At 35.2% G+C, this 24497-nt stretch overlaps 1 protein-coding gene and 1 long non-coding RNA gene across 11 annotated transcripts in view; one reads left to right on the top strand and one right to left on the bottom strand.

Moving 5' to 3' along the window:
* The window catches only part of HECTD2 (HECT domain E3 ubiquitin protein ligase 2), a 101673-nt gene that overhangs the window by 69649 nt on the left and 7527 nt on the right, over nucleotides 1-24497 (top strand). For 3 of the 8 annotated variants that reach the window (XR_011382370.1, XM_051823369.2, XM_051823370.2), the window contains 14 exons: nucleotides 191-236; nucleotides 2592-2701; nucleotides 4104-4252; nucleotides 4842-4965; nucleotides 7253-7349; nucleotides 11001-11108; nucleotides 11947-12079; nucleotides 13371-13459; nucleotides 16718-16876; nucleotides 18192-18266; nucleotides 18974-19061; nucleotides 19144-19250; nucleotides 21975-22090; nucleotides 23247-23390. Coding sequence is in view for 6 of the 8 variants with exons in the window: in XM_051823369.2 (XP_051679329.2) it covers nucleotides 191-236; nucleotides 2592-2701; nucleotides 4104-4252; nucleotides 4842-4965; nucleotides 7253-7349; nucleotides 11001-11108; nucleotides 11947-12079; nucleotides 13371-13459; nucleotides 16718-16876; nucleotides 18192-18266; nucleotides 18974-19061; nucleotides 19144-19250; nucleotides 21975-22090; nucleotides 23247-23390 (1545 nt within the window). In the remaining 2 variants the exon portion in view is untranslated. Of the gene's footprint in view, nucleotides 1-190; nucleotides 237-2591; nucleotides 2702-4103; nucleotides 4253-4841; nucleotides 4966-7252; nucleotides 7350-10712; nucleotides 10860-11000; nucleotides 11109-11946; nucleotides 12080-13370; nucleotides 13460-16708; nucleotides 16877-18191; nucleotides 18267-18973; nucleotides 19062-19143; nucleotides 19251-21974; nucleotides 22091-23246; nucleotides 23391-24497 lie in introns of those variants that run through there. The other 5 variants (XM_051823372.2, XR_007910908.2, XM_070057628.1 and 2 more) reach the window with 5 other exon arrangements.
* LOC103351369 (uncharacterized) overlaps nucleotides 22642-24497 on the bottom strand; it is a 108580-nt gene continuing 106724 nt past the window's right edge. For 2 of the 3 annotated variants that reach the window (XR_011382371.1, XR_007910912.2), the window contains exon 4: nucleotides 22642-23329. This is a non-coding gene — a long non-coding RNA (uncharacterized lncRNA). The remainder of the gene's footprint in view (nucleotides 23330-24497) is intronic. The other variant, XR_007910911.2, reaches the window with a different exon arrangement.

Here is a 24497-nt window from a genome sequence, read left to right as displayed (position 1 = left end):
GGGTGAACCAGTGGATGGAAGATATTCCTCTCCCTCTCCCCCTCTCCCCCTCTCCCCCTCTCTCCCTCTCTCCCTCTCTCCCTCTCCCTCTCTTCAACTCAATTCTCACAAACATTTGTTGGTCATTTTCAATTATATACTATGAAATTAAACACTCATCTATAATGAGCTATGCTTATTTCTTTTTCAGTCCACGAACAAAAGATGATCTTAGAGCATACTTTATACTTTTACAGGTAAGAGAGCATGAATTTAGTTGGAGTTGTCTCATTCAAATCTGAATTCATGCTTGTCTAAAATGATAGCAAATATTTGCATGCTTTGCCAACATTATTGATATTTTTTACAACTGTAGTTACTTGTAACCAGAGGACTAAAGCTGCAACAAATAAATAATCAGAAGCTATGTTATTTGGGGGATAAACTTTTCATTTAGTTCTTGTCAACCTGCCATTGTATTCAGGAACAAAATGAAAGGACTTCTTCCTCTTCCATTCAAAGGTCCTTTCTTGTTGGCTAATTTTAATAAGATGCAGAACTTTTATTTCCCCATCTGTTAGGTTTCTAACAACTTGATGTATTTTCAGTATTGCTGAAGTTTCAATTATAATGGAAAGTAAAGTTGCTGTTTCTATTTTCTATAAAGCAAAGATGTCTTAAGAGAGAGAGTGGCTGATGTTGTGGCACAGCTGGGTTAAGCATGGCCAGCATCCCATATGCGTACGAGTTCATGTCCCAGCTGCTTCACTTCCAATCCAGTTCCCTGCTAATGTGCCTAGGAAAGCAGCAGCAGATGACCCAAGTGCTTGGGACCTTGACACCCATGTGGGAGACCTGGATGGAGTTCTGGGCTCCTGACGGGTCTGATCCAGGCCCAGCATTGCAGCCATTTGGGAAGTGAACTAGCAGATGGAAGATGTCTCTCTCTTTCTTTGTCTCTATATATCTCTGCCTTTCAAATAAATAAATAAAAGAGAGATTCATGGATACAAAAATATACTAAGGTCTAGACAAATGAAAACTAATTTTTAGTTTAGGGTTTTTTGTTTTTTGTTTTTGAGAAAGAAATACATTATTACCATAGCCAGCATACTGCATTGATATTATTTGTTGAAATGTACAAAAGTCATTCACATATTATCATTTAAATGTAAGAAAATGTATATTAAATAAGATACAGAGTTTGGTTCAGTATTATATCACATCCAATAAAGGAAACTATGTAGAATACAGAGAAAGTGAAAACACAAAAAGTGAAAAATGAGAGAAAATGCAAAGAGGTAGTTAAGAAAAGACTGTAGAAGGGAAAATAAAGAAATCAGAGGAGAAAGAGGCAAAACTAGAAAAAAAAAAGACAAAGAAAACATGTAGAGGTGGTAAAGGCTAGAAAATGACTACCCGATGCACAGAGTTTCGGGGGAAGGGGAGTATATTAGTCACAATAAGCTCCACTCAAGATGCCCCATTCTTGAGAGCTATCAATAGATGCAGTTGCCAGCTGGGGTCATTCCCTAATTTTGAATTGTCCTGCCAGTAAGTCAATTTTGAAAAGTACATGATGTGCTCATTTTTCAGTAATGTTGATTTTTTCCCATGAAGTACTGAAATGTACATGTGACAAAGTTTTAGATTTTTGAGACGTAACTGGAGGTTTTGCTTAGTTTACAAGCATTCCTTCGATGTCTTTTTAATGTTTAAAAATTGTCAGGAGTTACTTTGTGCTTCCCACCCTCCCCGCCCCATGTTCCTTGTGAGATAGGACTCTTATTCATTTCACCATGGCAGATGCCTCACACACAGCTTTCATTTCATTTTTATAGCATTCTTTTATTTTTAGTCAAAGAGAACCCAGTATATTTTACTTAATTGCTGGATAGTGATTGCCACCACTTATGAAGGTACCAAGCTAGGTGCTTTACATATATTTCCTTCATAATACTCATGTTGTTATTAAGCTTATATTGTCATTCCTATTAAGATGAAGAAGTTGTTTAAGGGCACACAACTAGGAAGTGATAGAATTAACCCTCTGAGGCAGCATTGTTGTGCCACATTGCCACACTGGCATCTGTACCTGAGGGCCAGCCGGAGTCCCAGCTACACTGCTCGCTCCACTCCTGGGAAGGCAGTGAATGAGGGCCCAAGTGCCTGCCACCCATGTTGGAGACCTAGATGAAGGAGTTCCTGGCTCCTGGATTCCTCCTGGCCCGGCCCTGGCCAGGACAGCCATCTGGAGAGTGAACCAAAGGATAGAAGCCCTCTCTCCCCATGCTCCATGCCGTTGCTCTGGTTTTCAAACAAATAAGTCAGTAAATCTTACATATATATATATATACACATGCAAAATAAGTCAGTATATATATATATATATATATATATAAACTCCAAAGCTCATGGTCCTTCCACTGTACCGCATCATAACTCAAAGTCTCTGTTAACCAAAATAACAAATACATTATTGCTTTAAAATATTTTATAATCTCAAATGTAGTTTAGTTTCCAGAATTTACCACTTAACTTGTTAAGCTTAATGTCTTTGCTTTTACATATTAACAAATTTTTAACACAGTTATCTTTACTATCTTTTTCAGAATCCTCAATTTAATAACACATCTACATATGTCATCTATGCTCACTTGCTACGACAGACAGCTACCTTAGTGGAAGCTGACCACCATTTCCTAGTTCACTGGTTTAAAAAGTAAATCATTCTATGATATTAAGAACTTTTATAGTCTTACAGTTTTAAGTTTGTTGTTAGCAATGTTAAAATATATCTGAATGTTTTCAGGTTCCTAGAAATGATGCTTTTAATTTGTAATACTTCAAAAGCCAATTAGAAAAACATTTTAGTACTGCATAGAGGATAATTAAAATTGATTTTTAATTTAAGATACTATTTTGCTTATACAAGCTGTTAAAAATTTCTGTCTACTCCTTTCACTTTTTATATAGCATATTTCTGTCATTGGTTTTTCTCACTTGTATATCTCAAAGATGGTGAGTGGATATGCTCAGATATTACTACTTTAATTGCTGTCCTCTTAATTCCTACATGCATATCAATAAATCTCAACATTATTTACATGATGCTTTCTCCTCACCTAAAAATATCATTATAAAATATAAGTTATCTGTTAATATAATTTCGGAAAAAAAAAGTTTTTTTCACAAAACAATACACATATTAACAATGATTCTTCTCCATGATTGATAAAAACTAAAAAGGCAAAATATTTCCAAAGTTCATTTAAAATACAGCCTATTCTTATTATTGATGAGTGCTATAATGTATAGAGTCACCATAGGCACTGAATTAGCAAATACAGAATCATTGCTGCTGGGGAAAACATAGGGTTAGGTTCCTGCAAGGCTCTGATCACATTGTTATCAACTAATCTACACATAACCTTATTTTATGAGTGTTTCTGCTCAATTATTTACCTAATGTAAGTTATTTATTCATTAACATTGAATTCATGGCCAGCAACACTACAACCAGTGCCTTATGGAATGCATTTTTCTCGATGAGGCATGTAACACTTTCTTGAACTTAGGAACACCAGGCAGCAATGGCTACTATAGTTGGCCATTTTAAATAGCAAAATCATCATCAAAAAGTATAGAATTATGAAAAAGTGACACTAAACTGCATAAAACACCTGTTAACCCAAAAGGCAGAGCATTGCCTTGTTAAATTTCAGCTGGGAATGTGCAAGTCAAGTGACTCAAAAGTTTTCACCTTTTCATGCCTTCAAAAGACCACAAAAACACAAGTATTAATTTGGGGGTTGCAATTAAATTTTAGCAAGTATGTGGATTTGCAAATAGAGAATTTGTGAATAGTGAGGATTGACTAATATTGAAATCCTTAAAAAATAAATTATTAACTTTATAGTGAGTTTGGTGTTCATTTCTCATTTAATAATTTACAGTTTTCAGGGTAATGTTTTTGTATCTTTTCAAGTGTTTTATAATTTAAGAAGTAGAATAATTTAGGACAATCATCTAAAATTTTGTGTATTTAGTTCTGTATTTACCAGATATTTTGCCAAAATAGAAAATGTGAATATTGACTGTAATTATTTCAAAATTTTTACCAGATTATCCCAGAAGAGATTCAAACAATTGGTAGAGAGATTGCTGCAATTTATTTCTCTACGCCTGTTTCCTGCAAAGCCTGAAGAATTTCCACCTATAACAAAGTGTTCCTGGTGGATTCCATCAGCATCTAAAGTGTTGGCTTTACTTAGTAGGTTTTTGTTATTCTATCACATTTACTTTTCTTTTGTTAAATATTAGGGACATTGCTTAAGAATCCCAATAGTCTTTAGAGGTATTTTTAAATCTTAAACTATTTTTCTGACAGAAAAGTTGTAATTTATTTTCTGTTTTGATAATGGATTTCACAATTCACTTGTAAATATAAAACAACAGCAGCAACAAGAAACAGCCCTGTGCATTTTCCTGGGCAGTATTCTGTATTTTGACTCTTAAATGCATATGATCTGCTAAGTAGTGATTCCTGAGAAAACACGAGCTTAAATTACCAAGGCCTGACCCCTACGAAAGAAGACACTGAAGGGGAAATATGTGAGTAGATGGCCATCTGCATTCTCCCTTAATATATTCATAATCCCCACTACAAGTTTTATGTAAAGACAAAAATTTACTAACTGCACTTTGGTAACAATCTTAAAATTGTATTTTTCATTTTAAGCTAACAGTTTAATATAGAAGATTCTAAGTCGACTCTCTGGAGGACATTAAAGTGTTTTTATTATTAGAATGAATCATGTATGGGTTAGAAAAGATCATTATGTTAGAATTTATCTTTACAGATACTGCAAACAATTTGGTTCACCCTCCCCTTGTTCCTTATACTGATTTCTATAACTCTACTTTGGATCACATTGATCTCATGGAAGAATATCATACTTGGCAGAGCTTTGGAAACTCTCACAGGTATGATCAAAAGCTCATCTACTTACTCTCCTAAATGATATGAAATACTACCCAGTATAATGACTAGATTTTTAGTTTGTACAAAGTATCCATATGCCTTTTCATGTAGACTTATAAATGCAGCTTAGATATCCAGCTTCGAAGTATCATATTTGTTAAAGCATTTTCTTTTTCTGCTACATTTTAAGCTTATATCCATGTTAATTTTATTTTGATTTGGTTAATAGCATCTTTTCAAGAAAAGAGAGATTCTTAATGTGCAGTTTCTTACATCTTACTGTTCTGTATGCAGTCACCCACTAAAGGAGTCCGCAGGCATTTTCTGTAAAGGCCTAAGTGGTAAATATTTTCTGCTCTGGGAGCTGTACAGATTCTGTTTGAGTATTTTAGCACAAAATCAGCCTTTGACAATGTGTAAATGAGTGGATGTGTCTGTGTCCAAAATAGCTTTATTTTCAAAAACAGATAGTAGGCCATATATGTCGTCAGGGGCTGAAGTTTGCTGGTGCCGGATCTAACACATTAACCACACACATATATATATCTTTGCACACACAAACATTTCCTGTTTTGCTCCTTTATTCTGTAGAAAAAGTGATTTTCCATTACATACAGTGTAAAAAGAGCAAATGTTATAGTCAAGGAGCTTTACAACAGTTTATTATAACAGATTTTCAAGATATCTGACCAAATTTTTTTAATAAATTATACTTTATATCAATACTTGTAGTTTGGATTAAGCTAGCAAAACGAGTTATTCCCAGACCATGAAATAGTCAGGAGATTGCATTTATTGTAAAGTAGACCAAATAAGAGATACTGCGTAAAAATAAACAACCTAAAATCTCAGATTTGTCCATAAATTGGTTAAATTAACCAGGGACCCTCTCTATAGAACAGGCCTAAAACATTGCATGGCCTTGTGGACAGAGTCCGTTTCTGAACACTCATAACTGAACAAGAATTGATGTTCTGATGGATATGTTCTTGACAAAGTTTATGTTACTAAGATCCTTTTTCCTCCTATTTTAATGTAATTGTGATGTTGCCGACAAAACACAAAATAACTCTTAAGAATTATTGTGCATATTTCAGTGATGACATCTTTAATACCCAGCTTCCCCTAATGTCTGTGCCATAGCACTGGTATGCAAGAATGGAATGAGTTGCATGGGAATTTTGATCTGTGATGCCTTCAGTCCTTGGCCAGCCAGCCTGAAACTGGCAGGGGACCTGGAGTCCTAGGACAGGTCACTCTTAGCCAGAGCGGCCTCATCTGTTTAGCTCAGTGTGTCACACATAGTATCATTCTTCTGTTTACCTTAATAAGGGAAAGACTGAGGAGAACTCTTAAAGTGCATGATAAAACCAATACATATATGATTAAATTCATTCTATGTATTTTCTTTCCAAAATATAGTCAGCATTACTGATTCAAATTATCGTACAGTAGTACTGAATAACTTCTACAGTTTGTGCCCTGTTGAGAGTTGTCTCACCGGCCATTCACATTAGGGCTATCTTCTTTTTCTTCAAAATACCCTCATTGTATTTAGTGATCACAGATATACCACTTGACCACGCTCAGATGGATTCCAGCTGTAGTTGATGACTTCTGATGGAAGTTTAACTCCTGAAGTGTCATTGCTGCCATATGCATTTCTTTCTGTGTAGTTTGTGGCTTTTGTACATAGCATAGAATGGGCTTGGACCCAGAAGAGAAGTTAATTTCATAACCTTTGATCATAATTTTTAAAAACACATACCATTTCATATAACTATGCCATTAAACAACACATTCTCCCCTTTTTAAAGTTACTTACTTATTACATAGTTATTGCTAGATTTCTTCATTTTTGAAACTCACATATCACAATAATGGTGCCTTACGTTTATTTCAACATTTGATTTTTTTCTGTGTCCTAATCCTCCTTCATTAATACTTTTGCCTCCTGGTTTGAGTGTTGCCCATGTTTTTCACAAGTGCTAATATAAAGCTGACTATATAAGCTGAAGTTATTTGCATAAACAATGTGAGTGATTAGCATGTATTTCAGAATAGTAGGTGAAATTTCTTTTAGAAAATAAAGGTACTGCACATCTAGGAGTGATACAGTCTTTCCAGGGCTGTGGGAATTAAGGGATTCACATAAAATCATCTTGTAAATGGTAAAACACAATACAAAAATAATGTTTTATATTGCTAGAAAGGTTACCTTAGATTCCCTTAGAATAATTTTGCTAAAAATACACCATTTTGCTTTTTCTGTTTTCACTTGTTGAGCAGGTTTTCCTTCTGTCAATACCCATTCGTTATTTCTATAGCTGCAAAAAAAATCATTATTCAAAGAGACTCAGAACAACAGATGATAAGCATCGCAAGGGTAAGCCAGCTATAAAAACATATTTATGCTGACTATAGTCAATAGAGTAAATCATTTAATAAATAAGTCAAATGTATTGTGCATTGTTCTAGCATAACCAGAAAATTTTATTTAAAAGTAAAATTCGTATTTTACAACCCCCAAAAGTTCTTTTAACCCTGATCATGCTGTGGAAGACAAGACACCCCCCAGCTAGTCAGCATCTCATTTTATTCTAAATATCACAGGAAGAGTAAATGCTCCTTACAGATCCAGATTTCTAGGAGCTTTGTGGACCTCATTTGTAGAGCTCCAGCGGCAAATAACTAATTAGAGCATCGTGGCGAGGCAAGAAGTGCCCTTAAGGAAAACTATTTAAAACACACGTTTTCTAGGGGTCACAAAAAAGGATGGAAACAACCAAAATATTAGAAGATATAATAAAAACAATTATCTGTTGGGGAACTGAAAAATGTGCCTAAAATGTAAGTGATGTTTTACTGGTTCTTGAGAAACCAAGATGCATGGAGGCCCACAGAAGCTCCAAACACTGCCAGGTAGATTTTAGGCAAAGTATCGGACAGGATGAAGCTTATTCCTGGGCCTGTCCTTACCCTTTCCCTACCACTTGTGTTTCAGTACAGCACAATGAAGTTATGGGCTCTGATACCAGATAGAGCTGGTATTTTGGAGCTCTAGACTGTACATTTAAATGCACATTTATTTCAAACACCTGCTTGTGTGACATGATTCTCACAGCTTTGAAAATCAAAGAGAAACTTAGCTGTAGTTGTCTTAAAGAGTGAAAAGAAATGTTTTCTATGTCTTGTCCAAGAATATAAAAAGAATCAGACATTCAAAATACTATAAAATTAAGATTTGTTTATTCTTCAGAATAAACTCAGAACTCTCAGAAGGTGAGTATTTTTTTTTCTATCACAGAGAAAAACAAAAGATCTAAGTGACTGGTAGCATTCCAAAGCCAGCTTATATTGAGCATGATAATATTAGAAGAAATTGTCTCTGCCTACCAGGGAATTCCAGAGTCACACTCCCTTTACCCAACCCTCAAAAACGAGTCTAAACAGATAATATTCATTGCCAGAATTGTTACTTGATCTTCTGTATATATTGGCTCAAAGACTGATCTATATAGCTAATAACTTGGGATATTCTATTAGTTGCATTTGTACAAAGTCATATGTCTTTTTAGTACTTTTTCACCATAGGATATGATTTTCTATATTTGTAATAAAATTTTAAAGTGCTAGATGTTTGACTAAACGCCTCTGAGAAGTTTCCCTTCACTTGCATGATACAGCTTTTTGGTGGACATTTTCTTCTGCTGAAAAAGAGAGTGGCAGGTGCAGACTGTCTCATAGGCTAAGTTTTTCATGGAGCATGGAAGCACATAAGTAGATGCTAGAGAGTCAGCTGGCATTGTCATTTCTTATGGTTGTTTCCCAACACTTTAACTTGTAAACTGCCATACTACTTGGACTTAATTAACTGGTGACGACTATTTGACACAGTCGTATAGGTAGCCAGCATAAATAAATGCTTATATGGTACAATCTAAAGTTGCAAAAGGAGATACCCTGGCCTTAAAATAACTTTCTCAATCAGTTGTACTGTCTAGAATTCTATCATTTTTGGGTGATTTCTTTAAGTTGGAACATTTTTCTGTAAGTATGAATTCCTAATGGAAGGAGTAGCCACTAAACTTGTCCACTATTTGCATCCTAGATAAGTTTGATGATTGGATATTCCCAGTGAGAATAGCTCCCTGGGAACTAGACTGGGAACAGAAGATAGCAAAAGGGTAGGAGAAAAGGTCCATGACACAGAATATTCTGCCAAGAATCTTGGTCTCTTTAATAAAGGAGGACCCAGAGAAGCAAGAAGCAAAAAAGACATTATTAGCATTGGATATTGGAATAGAGAATGCTCTGAATTACAATGTTCTGTTATGGTAATCTAAGTTATGTAGATTTAGAATATTAAAATACTATATATCAAAGTAAATTGCATCTATTTAAAGGGTCTAAAATGTTCATCTTTATTTTTTTTATTTTTTTTATTTTTTATTTTTTTTATTTTTATTTTTTTTATTTTTGACAGGCAGAGTGGACAGTGAGAGAGAGAGACAGAGAGAAAGGTCTTCCTTTTCCGTTGGTTCACCCTCCAATGGCCGCCGCGGCCGGCACGCTGCGGCCGGCGCACCACGCTGATCCGGTGGCAGGAGCCAGGAGCCAGGTGCTTTTCCTGGTCTCTCATGGGGTGCAGGGCCCAAGCACCTGGGCCATCCTCCACTGCACTCCCTGGCCACAGCAGAGAGCTGGCCTGGAAGAGGGGCAACCGGGACAGAATCTGGCGCCCTGACCGGGACTAGAACCCGGTGTGCCGGCGCCGCTAGGCGGAGGATTAGCCTAGTGAGCCGCGGCGCCGGCTAAAATGTTTATCTTTAATATATACAAAGGGTGCTTGCTTTTTTAGAGAGAAATATGCAGTAAATTAATATTCTCTAACTTTGCCCTGTTTTTCACTATAAAGAAATGTTAAATGCTTGAAAGGATAAATACATTTACTGTGATTGGACATTACACAACATATACACATACAATGAAACATCACATATACCCCATAAATATGTGTAACTTTTATCTGTTAAATTTTTTGAATAAAAAAAGAAAAAATCTCTAAAAAAAGTGGTTGCTGTCATTGTTTTTACCAAAGATAAGGAAATGTGATAAACATTATTTAGGTCAATAAATATACAAACATGTAGACTTCATATAAGTGACATTTTAATATATTCATACTGATTTTTTCAATGTATTTTATATCCCCAGTGCTTATATTTCATAAATGTAATATATATTATGAAAAATAGATTTTCAGAGCATCCGTATCTCTATCACCCAAGCATAACTCTTATTAACATTTTGCTAAATTTCCTTCTGAAACTGTCTCCTATCTTATCTTTAAAAAGCAACAGAGTTGAAACACTACTGTTTGCAGTTTTGTTCCCTGCTCTCTTCAGTTGAACCTTCCTTGTACCATATACACTGTTTTTATGACCATCATTTTGTAGTAGCTTTATTTATAGTCCATTAGTGATACATAGATATTTCCGAAGTTTTTCTTTTATGGATAATACTGTTACCTCAACAGTATTAAGTATTTTCTGTCTTTAGTATTCCCAGAAGTGGAATTAATATGAAGAGTGCAAACATTGTTTGGGTTTCAATAAATTACTTTCTAAAAGCAGACTAATTGTGCTTTTAAATTCAGTTTCTTAAAAAGCTTAAGGCCAGGTCTATCATCAAAAGTATATGCCTTTTTTTTAATGTTCCCATTGTATGTATGTTATTTATTAAACAGATGACCTTGATATTTAAATGAGGAGACATTGAAACTATAAAACAACATTCTTTACTTTAAAAGATGAATACTTTGGTCTTTCATTTTGAACACTTCTCTGGTTAGTGTTGTCCCGAAATGAAAATAATAAGGCATTTTTACAAATCAAATGTAAGTGATTTTATGAAATTGTTTATATAAGAGATGGCACAGACAAGAATTAAGTAATTTTTACTAAAGTGTTTAAATGTTTTAAATGAAATTATAGCTTAAATAAGAGTGAAACTGTTTGCTTTCTTATTTAATTAGCAAAGTCTGGTGGATAAAGTATCTCGAAGACAGAGACCTGATATGAATATGTTATTTCTAAATATGAAAGTAAGGCGGACACATCTGGTTAGCGATTCACTTGATGAGGTATAATTTATTCCAAAATGGTATTAATTTATTAGAATTTTAAATGAATTCTACAATGTGATTTATTACTGAATTCTTAGTAAATGATTTTTTATTTCTGTATTTCAATAAATATGCTTCCTTAAATTTTGATATCATAGTTAAACCTGGTTTGGTATTTATAGTTAAGCCTTATAATAATTTTTGTATATTTATTAATGGTTTGTTAGTAACTACCCAGAGAAGGATTTGATGTAGAATATCTAAATGAGTTCATTCATGTTTTTTAGTCCATAACCTGGATTCTAGACCCACTCATCTTTGTTACTATTTAGAGGCAAAATAATTCATTCTAACTTCTCCATACCTCAGATTACTTGTCTATAAAATAGAAGTCTGACCCTCAAGCCCTTTAGTGCCTATTCAGGTTCAAATATACATTGGTTGCATGTACATGTAATGTAGAGGTTCCTGCACGTATGACATTTTACAAGATCTTCTTGTAATTCTTAGAAGATCATGGCTGATTTAACTATATGATTTTTGAAAGTTTAATGTTGAAGGAGAGTTAAAGAAAAGGAAATGGTTTTATATTACAGTCTGCTAAATTAAAATTTTGAAAGCAATATGATACCAAGAGACAGTAACCTTGGGCAGGGTACCTCACTTCTCTAACATGATAGATAAAACCAACATAATAATGCCTGGCTTACACAATGGCAAATGTGTGGAAGGGAGGGATGGGTGGAGGTTTATGACTCTGTAAATAAAGAGTACCTATATAGTTCCCATAATTTAAGAGAGTTAATCCCCTTTTACTGCCCTTTGTTTTCCTCTACTATCTACTTCCCTCCAATAGTTAACCCGGAAAAGAGCAGACTTAAAAAAGAAGTTGAAAGTTACATTTGTTGGGGAAGCTGGTTTGGATATGGGTGGCTTGACTAAAGAATGGTTCCTTCTTCTCATTCGCCAGATTTTTCATCCAGATTATGGTGAGTATTTAAGCAAATTGTTAAAATATCATTTCTTCATAATTGTTACAATCAAGTAGCCATCCTTATTTTTAACCTACTCTGTGACTTTAGACATTTTTTCAATCATAAATACTGAATTATTATATAAGGATAATGTATTGTAAAATGTAAACACATTTTACAAAATTTTATGAACAAATGAATAATTGAAATATTGACTGTCTTATTGGGGACTTATGAAGACTGAAAGTATTATTTATGAGGAGATATACATATCTTTCCTGAACAGCCAAATACATGAAAATTTACTTTGCCATCGAAATGAAAACCATTAGAATTAAAAAACTGTTAACTTGCTCTATACTAGTATTTGCAGCCTCTTTCATTAAATTAGTTTAGTTAATAAGACTTCTTAAATTTTTAAATTAAGACTTTGAAATTTAACTGTTATTTAATTAAAGATATCATCAATATAACCCTTAGCATTTTTTGCATGTTTTTCTTCAAAGGAGAATTTTTAGTCTTTGTTATCTTTATGTTATATATATATATATGTATGTATTTACACACACACATATGTACATATATATGCTTTTGTATCATTTTTCTGGTAATGGAAAATAGGGATAATATGGAGAAATTGAAATCTCCAGGTAATCCTCAAATTTAATACTGATCATAACTTATAAAACCATAGTTGTTGGCCAGTGCCGCAGCTCAATAGGCTAATCCTCCGCCTGCGGTGCCGGCACACCGGGTTCTAGCCCGTTTCTGTCCCAGTTGCTCCTCTTCCAGTCCAGCTCTCTGCTATGGCCCAAGTGCTTGGGCCCTGCACCCACAAGGGAGACCAGGAGAAACACCTGATTCCTGGCTTCGGATCAGCGCGGTGTGCCGGCCGCAGCAGCCATTGGGGGGTGAACCAATGGAAAAAGAAAGACCTTTCTCTCTGTCTCTCTCTCTCTCACTGTCCACTCTGCCTGTAAAAAAAAAATAATAATAAAATAAAATAAAAATAAAATGAAACCATAGTTGTTATGGAAGTTATCTGATTAGTTTATCTTCTAGCTACATCATTTATACTTTTGGTTCAAGATACCAATGAACAATAAAATGTACTCTGTGTATATTTAACATACAAATTTATATCTGTTGTGATCTGCAAATATATGGTCCCTTAAATTAAAAAGTGAGATTTTTAACATGAAAGATGATTTGTAATATTTTTTGCTGAAATAGATGGGATGCCATGCATTTTTCCACTCTTTGTAATCAATCCTGTTAATAATAAACTATATTTTCTTTTTTGTAGGCATGTTTACATATCACAAAGACTCTCACTGCCATTGGTTTAGCAGCTTTAAATGTGATAACTATTCTGAATTCCGATTGGTTGGAATTGTATCCTTTAAACTTTCCACTAGGAGGTGCTAACAGACTAGATATTTTAAAAAGATTTTGTCTGCATTTTAGAATACTATTCTTTTGGATAATTAAACATTCTTATCAAATTTACTAATACATTTTCAGTAATCTTTACTATGTGTAGTATCAGAAATATAATGTCAATAGATTTCGTTAGAAAGAAATGACTGTTTTAGTTTTTTCTGAAAATTTTCTATCAAAGTAAAAATAGTTATTTCCTATTTCATATATAATCTAAATTAACAGAAATTCAGAACATTTTTTTTTTAAAATCAAGGTATTTTCTGTTTGTAATATTTTTCTGTTCTTTTTGTGCTTATTACTTAGTTTACTAAATTGAAATTGTGGGAATGAAATCTACCTCTTTAATATGCCCCCTAAATCCTGGGACGTGAAAAAGGTATTCATAAAAGTCAAAAAGTGAATGGAGTGGGAATATTTAAAGCATAATGGTATTATTTGATAGTATTTTTTAAATTTTATAATCCATATGCCATCTTCTGAACCCCATCAGTTGTATTGTGGAGAGCAATCCAGGATTGGGTAGGGGATTGGACAAAATGCATTCTATGTTAGCTTTTTAAGTTCTGTTATGGAAGAAAGGAGGAAAGAGTAAGTAAATGAGCAAGCATTGAGATATATAGGGTTAAAAGGGGGTGGAGGAATCTACCTTTAAGAATCTTCCTATCTAAATGGACAGATGACCACCAACGTAGAGTAAGCAGTCTCAGAGTCAAATGAATGTGTGGCACTAAGTGCTAAGGAGTTTTTGAGAAGAAAAAGATGCAGTGTAATCCTCTCAGACAAAGCAGATATTTGAAAGTGGAACAATTACATTTCAGCTACACAAGGCTGGAAAGACTAGGATGTTACAGTCCCAGAGTAATGAGAAAAAAAGCTGAATTATGCTGGACTTGTTACTGAGCAGTGAGCATGCCAGAGTTATGGAAGATACTATCTGAAAAAGAATTAACAGGCATTTTTGGAGGGTTTTGAATCTCTTCGTTGCATTTGTTGTAATAAATTCTGAAGGAATGTGAGTGGGAACTGAAGAGCAGATGAAAGAAAAGATAATAGGGGGAAAAGCCACATGCTGAAATGGTAAACTTAATCTGAAATTTTATGAATATTATCATATCTAATGGTACCAAGTACTAAATTCCACAATACAGAAGAATGTTTAACAATCCTTAGACACCTGTCTTTTACCTTGTTACCTGCAATAATCATTTCCTGACTGTTTCAGTTTCACTGACGCTTCTCATTATACCATGACTTACTTAAATCTAATGTATAAGTCTGCCTTACTTCACATTCTTATATTATTTGGGTGATAGTTTGCCTTTCTAATATTTGTAGTAACATTATATATTACTTAACTATTACACTTTTAAAGTGCTATACATAAAATCATGAATTTGCTAATTGTTTTACTTTACAAAAGATAATAGCTCCTATTCTGTCATTACCTGAAAAGAACATACCAGGCATGTTTCATATTTTGTGCTAAACAAATCTAAAATTAAATTATACTATCTGTTTATATTCATTTCAAATAAGCAAAAGTGTATAGAAAGCAAAATTGATATCTTAAAAATCATGATACTCTACAGGAAAAATGTGAGATGATAGCAAATTGTGATCATTTAAGCAAAAGGGGGATATATGGAAAGTGCAGAAGATTGGAAGTTGAGAAATGAGAGGCATGGTCCTTGAAAAAGTAGATTTCATTCCCACATTCTCTAGGTTTTAAATTTCAAGGCCAGAGATTCATTGTTCTAATAGTTCAGATAATACTGTGTTCCAGTGCCAATTGTTTTTGCCTTGGAGTTTATCAGAAATGTTTTAATAAAATCTATAATTGTAAATATTTTAAAGATTATACAAAGAACCTTAATATACTCATGTTTTAAAAGTAGACCTGCATATTCCAAAAGGGGCATGAGAACTAGGAGTAGGAACAGTATGGTACATTGCAGGATTTTCAAACTCAGCCATGTTTGCGGCATAGGACCCTCAGTGGCTCCCCTGGAAGAATCGCCCCATCTCCATGCCTGCTTCAACCAGAGCAGCTTGATTTCATGTGAAATAAAATGCTCTGCTTCTGCCTGTGAGAGTACCTTGTAGCAAATCGTAGGAGCCTGCTTCCTCATCTATGAAAAACCTACCTTCAAGATCATAATATTTAAGAATTTTTTAAAATGCTTACAACTTGTCATCATAGTAAATGATTATAAATGGAACTATGCCAGTATTGTAGTTACCATCATTATTATAATTATCAGTTATATAAGTATATTAGAACATATTTCCAATATCCCCTTGAACATTCTGCTCAGTCTGTTTATATGTTTCCATACAAAATAGTGTATCTACCCCTTAATTTATCATTAGCCCTAATTCTATCTTAGCAAATGGAAATACTGGAAGTCTTCCAATTTTTAAAAATTACTTTCAGTAATTTATCGAGCCCATCTATATGTTTGTATTTCCTTTTAACTCTATAAAATTACTTCCTTAATAAATGTATATAATAATTGACAGTTGAAATGTTATGAAATTTTATCTAAAACCACTCAGCAAATGGATGAGTTATATTCTGTAGTTACTCTATAACTAAAATACAGGTGGGCAAAGTTTACAAATAACAACATCTGTAGCTTTTTATGACACTTTGAGTGAACTCCAAATTACAAAACCCTTTCAAGTTTTACTGTAAGATATTACTTACCCTATTAGCTTATCAGTAGTATGTGTATATCCATATGTTTATTCACTTCAGATCTTTTATTTTTGTAATCTGTGTTTAATTTTAAAGTAGCTAAATGACTATTTCCAAAATTAGCAGTCTGTTCTGCAGTGAGTTCTACTGAATAAACTGTTGTTAGTGCTGCTTATACAATCTCCAACATCTTTGTTTAAATTTAGATAATGTTTTAATATATGTTAAATGCTTTACAGCAATGTCTGGAATTGCTGTCTGTTGTGATCTTAGAGTAACTTTCCTAGGGAGTCCATCAAATACTATCTCTTGAACACCTCCTTTTTAAGGTGACTTTTGGTAATCAAGGAATTATGTAAAATAAAGAAAAAATAGATAGGAAAGGAAGTATGTGGTACTAATTAGAAAGTCAGTGTTAAATCTGGAAGAAGTTTGCAAGAAATAGATGCATAATTCAAAACTCATTTGTTATCAAGGATTTTATGTTAATACTTAACATTTAGTATGCATAGCTTATGGGACTAGCTGTTTATAACAGCATCACTTTGGATATTCGTTTTCCTCCCTGCTGTTACAAGAAACTATTGAGCCCTCCTATCGTTCCAAGTGATCAGAATATACCAGTAGGCATCTGCAGTGTTACCATTGACGACTTATACCAAATTATGCCTGTAAGTATAAAGTTAACTTTCTGTCTCTCAGTGCTAAATCATCTCTATTCTACCTGCACAATCTCTCTCCTCTTAATGCTGTTCTTAAATATGGTTTCCTTGTACATCTGTAGTTCATCTCCCTTTCCATCTAGCTTCCTTCTTCCTTATGGAGACACACCTCCTACTTTGTAGCACTTCTGAGCTCTTACAACCTAGAGGAGCAAACTCTGAAGTTAGTCAGTAATTGGAATCCTGGTTCTCCCACTTAATATCTCTGTAAATGAACCTGGGTGTCATTTAACCATTTAACCTTTCTATGTTCTAGTTCCTTATGTAACCTAGATAGTTTTTTTTTTCCTTGGTAGGTTCTGTGGGATAATTTTTATGAATATTTAAATGAAGGTAATCATAACAAATCTATGTCAGCCTAGATTTGCTTGAAAATTTCCTGTTTTAATGAAATAGAGCATTATTATGTACAATTTACAAGATCATTCTAACTATGCTGTTATTTACCTTTTTTAACATTTGAAAATAAAACCTGACCATTTTTGAAAATTATCAGGTCAATTTTTCTATTCTCAAATCCTTATTCTTGGATACCTTGAAGTGCAACATAACACGAGAAAATATTTCAGGGGTCTAGCATGGTGGTTTAGTGGGTTAAGCCACCACTTGCAGTGCCAGCATCCCATATGGGTGCTGCTCTACTTCTAATGCATCTGGGAAAGCAGCAGAGCATGGTCCAAATGCTTGGGCCCCTGCACGCCTGTCAGAGACCCAGAAGAAGCTCCAGGTTCCTGGCTTTAGCCCAGCCCAACCTTGGGCTTGTTGTGGCCATCTAGGGAGTGAACCAGTGGAAGGAAGATTGCTTCTTGTGTTCTCCCTCTCTTTAACTTTAAATAAATAAATATTTAAAAATAAATAAAAGGTGAATTCTAAAACATTACCAGATTTTTGTTAATGTAAGTTGAAAGTAAGAAATATTATATATTCATGAACAGCAGTGCACCTGACAGCAGTGAATTATGCTGGAAGTGCACTGGAGTTGAACTTAGCTTGTTGTTTAAGAAAACATCCCAGAGTTATGACTCTGGTCTAACTAGATAGCTTCCTCTTACATGACCTGTAGTGAATTTTTCCAAGCCTTAGATAATAGAAGCCATTAGCAAGCATTTTGTGCCCCGGAAAACACTTGTCAGGTATTATCTTTGCTTTGAAATCTGAAAAAGTTTATCTACTCATGATTTCACATACAAGTGAGCTATAATAGATTTAACTATTTAAGGTAATGCTATTTGATTTAAAAAGACAGATAAATTTCTTTTTACAGGAATTGGCCCATGGGTTAAGTGAACTCTTATCATATGAAGGCAATGTTGAAGAAGATTTCTATTCAACATTCCAGGTACTAACAAGGGCAAATAGCTGTTTGTTAACTGTATATTTCTTGCATGAAAAGTGCCATTTGTTCTTAAGTACTCTCTGCTAGAAAAGTTGAATGAGGATTAATCAATGCATACAATCCCCTATCTTAAAGGCTCTTACTCTGATAAAGTACAGACAGTGAGGTAGACACGTGTAGATGAGCAGTTGGTGGAAGTGCTTAAAGAAATTCACTGAGGCTAAGAGTGCTGTGGATATGTGGCTGGGCAGTTACATGGTACCTTGGCTCAGTCACTTTCTTGGAGCTTTTCACTTCTTCCTGTAGCCTCAACACAAGAGGTTGGAAGTCAAAACTAATGGGTCAGTCCAAAACTTTCTCATTTCCATTCATTCTTATATTAACTGGGAGATGGAATTCATTAGAGTGATCCACATAGCTCTTAAAACCTGAGTATTAATTAGATGGCTGTGCAAGTTTCATGGACATCATTAAGGTATGTAACTGCATTTGACAGATGGGGTTAAGGCCTGATCTTTTCACCCATAATCATTTCCTGACACTTCATTCTTAAGACAAATATTGCAAGAGCTTAGCCTTTCTATAATTTGTGTTCTTCAAAAGGGAGAGGAGAAAACATATTCGTTTTAAATTTTACAAACATGTTTATGGAAGGCTGTTAATTGCATCAGCCATACCAATAAATATTCCATGATGATGCCTCCTATCAGGTGTTTCAAGAAGAATTTGGAATAATTAAGTCCTATAATTTAAAGCCAAGTGGTGATAAAATCACAGTTACCAATCAAAACAGGAAAGGTAAGTTAGATACCATTTTTAAACGTTATAGAATTACTATTCACTATTGACATTGTCTAACAGATATAAAATTGTCTTCCAGAGTATGTACAGCTTTATACGGACTTCCTTCTCAATAAATCTATCTATAAGCAGTTTGCCGCTTTTTACTATGGGTTTCATAGCGTTTGCGCTTCAAATGCTCTAATGGTGAGTTTACAACTTTAAGCTTTTAGTTTGGCTTTATAATATGATATTGACAGTTAATACCCAAAATATTTTAGTAGATAAGGTTTTTGTTTGTTTGTTTCAAATATTGATTGATTTAAAGGCAGAGTTACAGAGAGGCAGACGTAGAGAGAGAAAAAAGTCTTCCATCTGCTGGGTCACTCCCCAGATGGCCTCAATGGCCTGAGCTGAGCCAATCTGAAGCCAGAAGGCAGGAGATTCTTCCGGGTCTCCCACGCAGGTTCAGGGGCCCAAAGACTTGGGCCATCTTCTACTGCGTTCCCAGGCCATAGCAGAGAACTCGATCAAAAGTGGAGCAGCCAGGACTAGAACTGGTGCCCATATGGGATGCTGGCACTGCAGGCGGTGGCTTTACCCCCTATGCCACAGCATCGGCCTCATAGATGAGCTTTTAAAATACAGAAAATGTTTCCTACTTTTTAAAAATAAAAATAAAAATAGCTCTTCCATTTCATCCTTAATTCTTTAAAGGGGGAAAAGTCCCAGTCCATTTCTTTTCCTCCCTTTCTGGTGTGTGTTTTTTTTTTTTTTTTTTTTTTTTTTTTTTTTTTTTTTTTTGACAGGCAGAGTGGACAGTGAGAGAGAGAAACAGAGAGAAAGGTCTTCCTTTGCCGTTGGTTCACCCTCCAGTGGCTGCCGCGGCTGGTGCGCTGATCTGAAGCCAGGAGCCAGGTGCTTCTCCTGGTCTCCCATGGGGTGCAGGGCCCAAGCACTTGGGCCATCCTCCACTTCACTCCTGGGCCACAGCAGAGAACTGGCCTGGAAGAGGAGCAACCGGGACAGAATCCGGCGCCCTGACCAGGACTAGAACCCACTGTGCCGGCACCGCAGGCGGAGGATTAGCCTATTGAGCCATGGCGCCGGCCCTTCTGTTGTATCTTAAGGATGTATTTTGTAGGGTTCTAAAAACTATCCCTAAGTTAAGTAGATGAAGAGATCTAAGGACTCAGATTCTGAATACCAAGAAACAAGGCACAGAAACAGTTAACTCCAGGAAAAAACTACAACTTCTTACTGACCTAAGAACATGTGTGTATCTGCTTTCTACTGCTACAGGGCTCCCTCAGCATCTCTGAGCTGCATTTTGCCCATAGGAAATAGTTTATTTCAGAGTCGGGGAACTCAGGTTGGTGTGACTTGGCTTAGTCACGTGAACACGGGTTTAGAAGGCTGTGTCGGAAATGTCGCATAGTCCTCTTCACTCCTACTACCCAGCGTACACTTCCTTATGCCACAGAAATCAGTGAAAGATTTCATTTGAGTTGCTTTTCATAGAAAAGAGAATGGACTCTGGAGGTTACTTTAAGGCAGGAGCAGATGGCCTAAATTCCTTCCAGCTTGTAGAGTAACTTTTTTAACAGGTTTGTTGTTGAAATGACCTTTGAAAAGGAAGCACTACAATTGAACTCTAAGTTGTGAGTATGATGGACTGGTAATCATAGAGGTGGAGGAGAGAAAATAAGAAGTAAATGCAAAGCACGGTATCTGTGTTTAAGATCTGTAATCTCTTTGGGGAGAAGAAATAACCTACCTAAAGGTGAAAAAGCAAGCCAGCACCCAAGGCACGTTGCAGCGTCCTGGAAGGGAGCAGGCAGGTCAGGAGGTGCTAGAGCACCGCACTGGCCTCTGGGGAAGAGTGACATGGATTTGTGCTCAGCCTTTTGCTTGTTTTTCTGCAAACTGCTAATTATTGTGTTGTAACATTTATAAACCTTCAGAGGCACAAATACCTTGCCTCAATAGGAAAAATGTAAACGGAAAGGATTTTTCTTAAACAAAAATGATTTGGTTTACTATATGAGAAGGCATGATTTTTAGGATTTGACTCAGGGAAAAAAGCTCCAATTTTTATTTAAAATTGTCCTTTCAGAACAGGTCTTCAAAGAGGGAGGTGCCTTTCTCTGAAGGGAGGAGAGAACCTCCACTTTGACTATGACCGTGTCTAAACAAGATAAGAGTCGGAGAACTCAAGGGGCTTCCATAGCCTTGGAAACTCATAACGGGTGCATAGGGAGATTACTGATGCCATAAACAGGAGTGTCAATTGGTAAAGTCAACAACAGGAGTCACTGTGCACTTACTCCTCATGTAGGATCTCTGTCCTTAACGTGCTGTACACTGAGGCTTAATGCTATAACGAGTACTCAAACAGTATATTTCACTTTGTGTTTCTATGGGGGTGCAAACGACTGAAATCTTTACTTAATGTACACTAAACTGATCTTCTGTAAAAAAAAAAAAAAAAAAAAAAAAAAGAAAGAAATTATCAATTCCCAACTTGACTCTCACTGGGATTAAACATGACAATAGGTCTGATCTGATTTCATCATCATTTAAAAAAAATCATCTATTATTTTTCACTTTATGTTTCTGTGTGGGAGCAAACTGTTGAAATCCTTACTTAAGGTATACTAAGCTGATCTTCTGTATATTAAGATAATCGAAAATGAATCTTGATGTGAATGGAAGGGGAGAGGGAGTGGGAAAGGGGAGGGTTGTGGGTGGGAGGGACGGTATGGGGGGGAAGCCATTGTAACACGTGAGTCGTACTTTGGAAATTTATATTCATTAAATAAAAGATTAAAAAAAATAAAATAAAATAAAATAAAATGTGAATAACTATAAAAAAAAAAAATAAAATAAAATTGTCCTTTCAACTTATTTTTGGTAAATAATTATTTGCAGCTGCTTCGTCCAGAAGAAGTTGAAATTCTTGTGTGTGGAAGTCCTGAACTGGATATGCATGCTCTGCAGAGAAGCACTCAGTATGACGGCTACGCAAAAACAGACCTGACTATAAGGTGGGGTTGTGGACTGGGGGCAAAACAGAATGTGGTTCATTTATTTGTGTAATTTCACTCTGAATCAATTATGTTACCCGAAATATTGTAGAGTCCCACACTGTCTTATTTTATCCCTACAAAGTAATAAGGGAATATTAAATATGAAATTACCTAGGAATTCCTTTAAAAGAAATTCATACAAAAGTTTAGAGATTTTACTTTACAAAAAGAAAAGATTTTATGGGGCCAGTGTTATATAGTGTGGCGGGTTAAGCCGCCAACTATGACACCAGTATCCCGTATGGGCTCCAGTTCATGCCCAGACTGCCCCACTTCCAATCCGGCTCCCTGCTTATGTGCCTTGGAGAGCAACAGAAGACAGCCAAGCCCTTGGGCTTCTGCACCCTCATTGAAGACCTTGATGAAGTTCCTGGCTCCTGGCTTCAGCCTGGCCCCGCCCTGTGGGGAGTGAACCAGAAGGTGGAAGATCTTTCTGTATCTCTCCCACTGTCTAACTCTGCTTTTCAAATAAATCTTTTTTTAAAAAAAGACTTTGACCCAGGCGTGGATAATATTTTTTAAAAACATTTATTTATTTATTTGAAAGGCAGTGTTACAGAGAGGCAGAGGCGGAGAGAGAGGTATTCCATCACTGGTTCACTCTCTAGATGGCCTCAACAGCCGGAGCTGAGCCGATCTGAGGCCAGGAACCAGAAGCTTCCTCTGGGTCTCCCACGTGGATTCAGGGGCCCAAGACTTGGGCCATCTTCCACTGCTTTCCCAGGCCATCACAGAGAGCTGGATCAGAAGTGGAGCAGCCAAAACTCGAACCAGAGCCCATATGGGATGCTGGCATTGCAGGCGGCAGCATTACCCACTATGCCAAGGTGTCAGCCCCATGTGTAATATTTTAATAGTGCTATGTTGACAAAATAAGATTTGTAAATTATATAGAAGAAAAATAGCTTGTACACTATCTACTGTTGTACTAACATAATTTTATAAAAGTTTTATTTTACATGGTAGTCGGAGGTCTAATTCAAATATGGAATATCATCATTTCTTAATTTTACATTAAGGGTATTCCATATGTTTAAGGGAAGTTTTTACTTTATTAAGCTCTGCAGGATTTTTGTCAAGGTATTTCATGTGTATCTCTCTTGGTGCTCTGTAGATACTTTTGGGATGTTGTGCTTGGATTTCCTCTCGATCTTCAAAAGAAGTTGCTTCATTTTACTACAGGAAGTGACAGAGTACCTGTAGGAGGAATGGCAGATTTGAACTTCAAAATTTCAAAAAATGAGACTTCTACTAACTGGTAAATTTCTGGATTGTAATTTTATTTTTAATTTATAATTTATTGCTAACAATAGTACATTTGGAATCAGGGGATTCATTCCATCTGAAGTCATTTTCATAGGAAAAATATTCAAAATAATGATAGCCTTGAAACAGGAGAGACTTTTGGTGAAAGTTCAATTCATTTTTGAGACCAGTACTGATGGTAATTTGTTTTCCTCAACTGTCATAATTTACAAGGTCAAATAACCACTCTGTAATCTCTTTTAGAACCTAGTCTACTTTGTAGTGCTATGTTATCTAAACTTCACTTTTATTTAAATGTTTTTTTTTTTATTTTCAGGGTAAATATTAAGTTGGGGTTGTTTGTGGGTGTTTTTTCTTTTGGTTTTATAGTCAGTACCAGATGTACCACTGTTACTACTACTCTTTTTTTAAATGAAATTTTAACATACATTTACTATGTATTTAGTGTTTTTTTTAATAAATTTTTAAAATTTAAGGTATACAAATTTTTCTTATTTCAGATATACAGATTTAGGAACTTGCACCCTACCCTCCATCCTACCCACACATCAACTCTTCCGTCTCCTTCCTCTCTTATTCCCTGTCTTAATTTTCACAATGATCTACTTTCAGTTAACTTCATACTCTTATAAGATTAACCCTACCCTAAATAAAGAGTTCAGGAAACAGTAAGAAGAAAAAAAACACTGTTCCTCAACAGTAGAGACAAGGACTGTAAGCAATCGTTGAATCTCAAAATGTCAATATCACTCCTGTCCATTACATTTTTGGCACTCTATTAGTTACCACAGATCAGGAAAAACATATGGTATTTGTCTTTTTGGGACTGGCTTATTTCACTAAGTATAATGGTTTCTGATTGCATCCATTTTGTTGCAAAAGACAGGATTTCATTCTTTTTTATGGCTGAATCGTGTTCCATAGTGTATAAATCCCACAATTTCATTATTCATTGATCAGTTGATGGACATCTGGGTTGATTCCATATCTTAGCTATTGTAGATTGAGCTCCAATAAACGAGAAGGTCCAGATAATTCTTTCATATGTTGACTTCATTTCATTTGAGTAAATTCTAGGAGTGGAATTGCTGGGTCATAT

This window comes from Oryctolagus cuniculus, chromosome 15 (genome assembly GCF_964237555.1).
Source record: "Oryctolagus cuniculus chromosome 15, mOryCun1.1, whole genome shotgun sequence".
Classification (NCBI taxonomy): domain Eukaryota; kingdom Metazoa; phylum Chordata; class Mammalia; order Lagomorpha; family Leporidae; genus Oryctolagus; species Oryctolagus cuniculus.
Note: the sequence above shows the minus strand (reverse complement) of the source record. Positions and strands in the feature narration are given on the sequence as shown.